This window comes from Pteropus vampyrus, unplaced genomic scaffold (assembly GCF_000151845.1).
Source record: "Pteropus vampyrus isolate Shadow unplaced genomic scaffold, Pvam_2.0 Scaffold28, whole genome shotgun sequence".
In the NCBI taxonomy this organism is placed as follows: Eukaryota; Metazoa; Chordata; class Mammalia; order Chiroptera; family Pteropodidae; genus Pteropus; species Pteropus vampyrus.
The window spans coordinates 1,651,088-1,658,459 of NW_011888809.1; the positions used below are offsets into that span (position 1 = coordinate 1,651,088).

The following is a 7,372-nucleotide window of genomic DNA, read 5'->3' on the forward strand; positions in this document are numbered from 1 at the left end:
CATTGAAACCCTAAGCTCCACAAGCGCGGAGGCTAGGGGCTGGGTTTCTTTTATATGTCTTCATGATGTTTTCACAAGGCTGGGACCACAGGTTTCGGCGGGCGATGGCGGCGACGGCGCCGAGGCGGGCCCCCGCGAGGGCAAGCGCTCCTACTCCATGGAGCACTTCCGCTGGGGCAAGCCGGTGGGCAAGAAGCGGCGCCCGGTGAAGGTGTACCCCAACGGCGCCGCGGACGAGTCGGCCGAGGCCTTCCCCCTCGAGTTCAAGAGGGAGCTGGCGGGAGAGCGGCCCGAGCTGGCGCTCAGCCCCGAGGGCCCGGACGAGGGCGCCGCTGCCCGGGCCGACCTGGAGTACGGCCTGGTGGCCGAGGCCGAGGCGGCGGCGAAGAAGGACGAGGGGCCCTATAGGATGGAGCACTTCCGCTGGGGCAGCCCGCCCAAGGACAAGCGCTACGGCGGCTTCATGACCTCCGAGAAGAGCCAGACGCCCCTGGTGACGCTGTTCAAAAACGCCATCATCAAGAACGCCCACAAGAAGGGCCAGTGAGGGCACCGAGGGGCAAGGGGCTTCCCTCCCCGGAAGTCGACCCTAAAGCTCCCTCTCCTTGCCTGCCCACCTGCCACCTCCCAGGCTGGGTGTGCTGCTCGCTCAGGCGGTGGGAGCAGCGGATGTTCAGTCGGTTAAAGTTCTGTCTGTAGTTAGGAAATAAAACCTTTCAAGTTTCACGTCTGCCTCTGACTTTGAATGTCGAATGGGTGAATAAACTAAAAATACATATCCATCAAATAAAAGGCAGCATATAGTGGAGGAGAGGCATACTGGTTTCCATGTAATCAAGTGGCAGTGTATTTCATAGGATGGAGTGGGACTGGGAAAGAGATGTATCTCCCTACCCCCTCAATAAATGGGTCTTTAAGGGGCCACATCGTTTAGGTGATGGCTCAGGATGGCTACATTTCCCACCCTCCGTTGGCTAGGAAAAGACTGCTCGGCTGGAAGGTACATCAAAAGGCAGGATTCCTACGAGAGTGACTGGCTCTGTCCAACCCCAAGAGCCAGCCTGACCCTGATGAAGCCCAACCACAACTGGAAGGCCTCTCTGGGCCATAAGCTGCATAGCTGTGGTAATGTCCCCCTGGATCTAGCTATGCATGTGACCTTAGGCAAGTCTCTGAACTTCTCTAAGATGTGGTCATCTTCTCCTCCCTTCCTGGTGTGAGGGCTATTGTGTGGATTAATGAAAAACTGAATGTGATCATCTTTTTATCACTGAGAAGCTAAGTGTGAGAGCCAAGAGTTGGTATCAGTTCAAATTTGCATTCCCGGATACATTCTCAAACACATGGTCTCACCCACATAGACACACATCCATGGAGACACATCTGTATGCATACAACACAATACATACAGATTCTTTTCTTCTAATCCTGCAAACTCAAGCCTTGAGGTCTCTATCTTTTCCTCCAGCTATGTCTGCACTCTCTCCACCCCATGCTGCCCAGCCCCAGCTCTTCTCTTCATTCTCAGTGCCCTCGGCACAGGCCTCCGCTAACCTAAGGTCTTCCTAACCAACTGGTCTCCTATCTCCAGCCGTTCTTCTCTCCAACCCATCAGATACAAATCATCATAGTAATGTATACAAAATTTTGCTTTCCCCATATTCCTTGGCTCAGGAGCCTAAAAAGTCGCCCCCACCCAGTTTTCTAACAATTCCTAACTACAGAGCATGGTGTGCAGGGCCCTCGTGAATGAGTTCACTTTCCTTACCAAACCGCATCTCCCATGTTCCTACCTACTGAGCTTCTCACTCTTCTCCTCCCACCCTCCTTCACCCTCTGCCTGGAACTCCCCCAACATTCCCCCGCCATTTTGAATGTTACCCTTTTTTAACATGAGCCCAGGATCAAATCCACTTCCATGAGGAAAGCTGTGATTCTTTCCAGCCATGTCTGCTCATTTTCAGTGTTTCTGCAGTCAGCCCCTCTGCCATGGAGGGCATGCAGTCTGACTCAGATGGCAACGTTTTTTTCCTTTTTCTTTTTTTTTAGATGGCGACTTCCTTGCTGCTTGTATGTTTTATGTTCTCCTCTCATTGAAACCCTAAGCTCCACAAGCGCAGAGGCTAGGGGCCGGGTTTCTTTTATATGTCTTCATGATGTTTTCACAAGGCTGGGACCACAGGTTTGCAGCCACACACGTTTTCAATTCACGAGACCTACAAACACTTATATACAGAGATGCACACATACATGTCAACTGCATCAGATATACCAGTTGGGCAGTATAGATCAAAGCTGGCTGGGAAACATCTGTGTATGGTACTTACACATATATCTCCATATTTTGATGCTCTAAGAGTTCATACTGAAAGAAAACTGGAATGCACCCTGGGAAGTTCTGATGTAAGGGGAATCAGTAACCCAGATTCCTAAGATAAAGTCTCCCAATATGAGTTATATGAAATGGGGCTAGGTTCTAGTCACTATAACGAAGAAATGACCCAGGCCTTCCCATCGAGGATGCCCCCACACTGGGAATCCTGGGCCTCGTGTTTGCATCTCAATAGCATCCTTTTCCCTATCCCCCTTCCTTTTGAGGCAAGTGAAGTAATGGCAGGTGGGGGTGGATGTTGATATTTTCAGATCTGTTTGTATCTCAAGAAAACCATTTACTTTAAAGAAATCAAATAGACAACCATCTGGTGACAACATTAACATTTATTTGAAAAGGGCATCATAAAGGCTCATTGGGAAATCACGACTAATAGTCCTAAAGAATGATCTTGCTAAGAGTCCTTCCTCCTACTCAACACCCCCCTTCCCCTTCCTTAAAACTAATCTGATTCAATGAATTTAAAATACGGAAAACTGCCACAGGCACTGATTCTGCACTCCCGTATGAATACATCAGCTATTATATACAGATATTGTCAAGTACGAGCTACATTACACACACATGCACGCGCACGGGCACACATACTCTCAGCCAGGTTGCGAAGGTCTAAATGGACACGGACATTATCATGTATGGGCTGCAGCATTTGTGGATTTATAGTTCTGCACTCCACAGGCCAGAATCAACAGTCATGGAGGCAGAGCTCAAGAGGGGAAGACGATGGGGGCCCCAAGGTCCCCTGAAGGAGAAAATCCCGGTCAACCTGGCTGATGCTAAAAGAGAGCACAGAAAACTGCCTTCTGATCCCAGCTGGTCACAGAGCCCCAGCCCCAGCCCCAGTCCCTGTGTCTTCTCCCCACTTCCTCAGCTGGCCAGATTTGGGATAAGGAGTCACTTTAACCAGAAGATTTCTAGGGTTAATGGGATGAAGACGCAAGACAGTGCCCTAAACTGTCTCTCCAGACGTCAGGAAGATGCCTTGTTTCAGCACGACTGTCTGTCAGGGTCTAAGGGTCACGGGAAGTGAGTGCGGCCTGCCCAGAGGAGCTGACCTCCTTGTCTACCTTCACACTTAACACTCAGCCTAACGGCTCAGGTCCAGTCCTTCCCGCAGGCCCCCACCTGGCCAACTGCCATTTTAAGGTCATGAAGAAGAATTAAGAGAAATAGCCTCACTTCTCAACGACACTCTCTGTACCCAAGTCAGAAAGCCTGGGGACAATGAAATAGCAACTGGAAAGTATCGTGACCCAGGGGACCCCAGAGAATCCCAGAGATTTGGACTTTGAGCAATTCAAAGGTACCCCAAGTCTGTTCTAATTCTTAAGCTAGTTGGAACATGTCCTCTTCGACCCAGAACATCCAGGGCGAAGGGCGGTGCCTACGTGACCCTCGTGTTTCCTCAAGCACTTCAGTCAGTCACAGGCCCACCTTTCCACTGCTCATCCCTTTCTGCTTCTGTATAGAGTGGAGGACTGGACAAAGGAGAGTATCTAAGGACTTTTCTAGTTCTTTTTCTACCCTGATTGGGTTCTTTCTCTGGTGAGGAGGTGTCTAGGAGTCAAGAAACCACTTATTTCTGCTTTTCAGAGAGAGGAAAATGGAAACAGGCACAGGGCCCTGGGGACCCCATTGCAGGGAAAACAGGAACCTCCAGGATCACGGTGCTTCCTGCTGACCTTCTTATACACTGACGCGACTCATCCAAATGAACAGAACTCCCAAATCTCAAATATATTCATGCCTTTAAGTTCTGTCAGCAGAGTGCTAACCAACCCTACCCCTTGCCCATGAAGCGAGAGAGTCCTCAGTGGCTTTGGGGAGCAGATGGTCTGCATGAGCTTGTTAGCTCAAAATCACAACCGAGAAGGATAGAAAAAAGGCTCCGTCACAAAACACAGTGCTGTCAGGTGCTATGGGGGTTGGAAGGCAGGAAGCACGATGATGCCAGGCCACGGACATGGGCACCCACCAAACTCTGCTTTGCTTCTCTTCACCGGGCTTGTGGTGGGGGGTGGAGACTGCTTAATCTATCATTGAATTGTCTGAGTTAACACTCACCTTAAACTTTCTGATTCTGAGGCATATTTGGCCAGAATCCAAGTTCTATCTCCTGTTAGCAGGCAACCTAACATTCTACTAAGTTTAAACTGAAACTGAGAAGAGGGCAGTCAAAAAAAAATTCTCCAAAAGAAACTCATCTTTGCAATGGAGCTGTGATGTAAAGAAAAAGCTGCTTTGGAAAGATACAAAGGGAAGAGCAGCTGAATGTAGGAACCATGAGGATCCTGCACCCTTTTATCACTGTTCCCAAGGTGGGGCTGAGGGAGAGACAACTGAGTGGACTTGCAGGTCTCTGGTTCTAGTGCTGGCTTTAGAAAGAGGTTCCAGGACCATGACTCCCACGTCCCGGAACCAGGGCTCCAAGGGCAGTGCTCAGGGTGCAGTAGCCACGGGGGTGGACCCTAAAGTCAAGTAGGAGCAAGAAAGAAACAGGGTTTCTCATTAAAGCCGAGCAGGGGATACAGATGGGAAGATACCAAGGAAAGACATGTTTGTGGCTCAAGATTTAGATTTCCTGTAAAATTTCTCCTGGAGGTTATTTGCCTTCAAGTTTGTTTCAGATTATTTGAATCTTGGTTTCTTAATAAAGAGATATTAAAGTAAGGAGAGATCCCAGTTCATGCTTGTAAAGTTAGGTTGAGCATTAGCCAAAAGTTGCAGGGGAAGCAGAAGCTGGACCCCTGGCCCTAATCACGCAGGCCACCCAGAAGCTGTGGGCAGCGACCAAGCAGGGAAACTACAGGAACAAGGGTCAGACGGCTTCCTACCCAAGACGCCACTGCACATGTGATGGGAAATGCATATGTTAAAGTTCTCTCGGTTTGGGAAAATGCACCTATCTGTCCTAATAATCACTGTGCATCTGTGCAGGGTCATGCAGGAGTGTGACCCAACGGTGTCCCGAAAAGCCTGCCATCCCCTTAGCAGAAACAGCTTGCTTCTGACCTCACCCCACACTGCCTAAAATCGTACCCTAAAAGGGATTTCTTTGGGTCAAGAAATCTACTCACTCTCCCTCCTTTTAAAAAACAAATTCTCCAGGTAAGAATCATTTGGCCATTCATACCTTGCTGTGAGCTAAATCAGCTCAGTAAAGTTATGGGAAGTTTCACTGGAAGAGAAGAAAAGAACAATTTGGGGCCATAGGTGCTGTCACAGGAGGAGACCCAGGAAAGGCTCTGTCAGAGGCAGCTCTGGAGGCAAAAAGTCCCCTGGAGGGGGATGAGAAAGGGGAACGAAGCACGCAGAAAAGGGCCTCCTGGATCCGCTTTTGCACACAGACTCAGGGAAAATGCAGAACCCCAAGGGGTCTCCGTCACTCTGTCCAGGCCTCAAGCTTTGTAACTTGGCACTGATGTCCAGACTTTGTCCAAATAGTGAAGAAATCATTCCAATATCAGGGTCTGGGTCTTTCTTTCCTCAAACAAAACACCCAGAAGGTTGACTTCTAACATCCTTGAGTCCCAAAGTGCTATGCCCTGCCCCCCTTTCATCACTCCCCATCTCCTCACCTGACCAACCCAGCCCGGCCAGTCCAGGAGCCTCTTTCAGAGGAGGTGACATGGGCAGGCCTCCTTTTGGGTCATCTAGAACCAGATTATCTCGTTCTGCCCTCTCTCAACCCAGAGGCTGTCAAAACATGCTGGGATCCCCAGGAAGAAAGGCATCAAAGAGAAAGAGCTCAATTCAGAGAAACATCCAGAAGTGAGAGAGCCATGGGTGGGCCGAGAAGCTCCCTCTGAACAAAGGAGGAGAGAAGATGCCAGAGGGACGCAGACTTGCCCACTTCTGCCTACTGCTCCTCTACAGGAGGCAGGCCCAGCCTGGGGAGAGCCAGCGCCTCCACCAGCAGCTGCCTGCCCTTCACTTCATCCTTCGCTGCCCCCCGCTCCGTGGTGTCTCTACCCCACCTCCTGTTACAAGGGCTCAAGATTAATTAATAGAAAGAACCACAGAGAGACAGTTGGCAGGGTGAGCAGGATTGTGGAAGAGACACTGGACACTTGCAGGCCTCCGGACCAGAGGGAGGGGATGCTCTGGAGAGCAGCTGCCCCATCGCCCAGCTCCTGCAGCCACCGCTTCCTCCCGATTGCAGTCTACGCTTCCTTTGACCAACTGTGTCTCCATCTAGTTCCCCCCTGGGGGAACAGCAGCTGTGTTCCCCCAGACCCACCCCCATGGAAGCTTTTCACTTGTTACACCAAGCAGGAGCTTCTCAGAACCTCAGTCTTTCTCTGGTCCCCCACCTCCCCTGTGATTCTTGGCCCCTGGCTGACACAAAGGAGGAGACAAAGGATGCAGGTGAGAGGCTTATTGGTCCCAGAAGAGCAGGTGCCTGATCCCCTCAGGGAAGACAAAAGGGAAGTGGGAGGGCCCGAGGCTCCACCTTGCTTAGCTGGGGAGGTGCTGCCATCCACGTGACCTTTTCTGAGATCCCAGTTAGATTTCCACGTAATAGGGGTGGGGGCGAGGGTGAGCCCCTCCCTCAGACCCCACCCCTCCAAGGAGCTCCATCTCTTGGAATTCAGTATACGCACAGATCCGGAAACTTCATCTCGTAGACGGGGATGGAGTGGTTCTGAGGCTGGCCGTAGGCTGCGGTGATGGTTCCTGATGGGCTTGGCGGGGGCCTGGGGCAGGAACACATGGAGGAGAAGGGGGTGAGCAGGAGATTCCGGGGTCCCACCCCACGCAGCCAAATAGAGCAACCGATTTGTGTTTCTCTTTGAACAGGGGACCAGAGCCTTTGTCACTCCACGGTTCTCCAGGTTTCAAGTTGTTCTAGAATCTACAGCTTTGTGGCAGGCTCTACAGTGACATTGTTGCTTTAGACCGTAAAGTCTCAGCCTGGGGCACCAGAACTCCTCGCTCTTTTCCAGGGTTTGCTGAGCTGTCTCTTTCCCTCTCTAGCTC

The 7,372-nt window shown here is 50.9% G+C and overlaps 2 protein-coding genes across 2 annotated transcripts in view; one reads left to right on the forward strand and one right to left on the reverse strand.

Annotated features, from left to right (window-relative positions):
* Positions 1-726, forward strand: part of POMC (proopiomelanocortin) — a 2,865-nt gene extending 2,139 nt beyond the window's left edge. Inside the window, exon 2 of the mRNA XM_011356618.1 lies at positions 92-726. Coding sequence (XP_011354920.1) covers positions 92-547 — 456 coding nt within the window. The 3' untranslated portion in view covers positions 548-726. The remainder of the gene's footprint in view (positions 1-91) is intronic.
* Positions 727-2,700: 1,974 nt separating this feature from the next.
* The window catches only part of EFR3B (EFR3 homolog B), a 79,722-nt gene continuing 75,050 nt past the window's right edge, over positions 2,701-7,372 (reverse strand). The window contains exon 22 of the mRNA XM_011356619.2: positions 2,701-7,089. Within this exon, the coding sequence (XP_011354921.1) occupies positions 6,984-7,089 (106 nt within the window). The 3' untranslated portion in view covers positions 2,701-6,983. The remainder of the gene's footprint in view (positions 7,090-7,372) is intronic.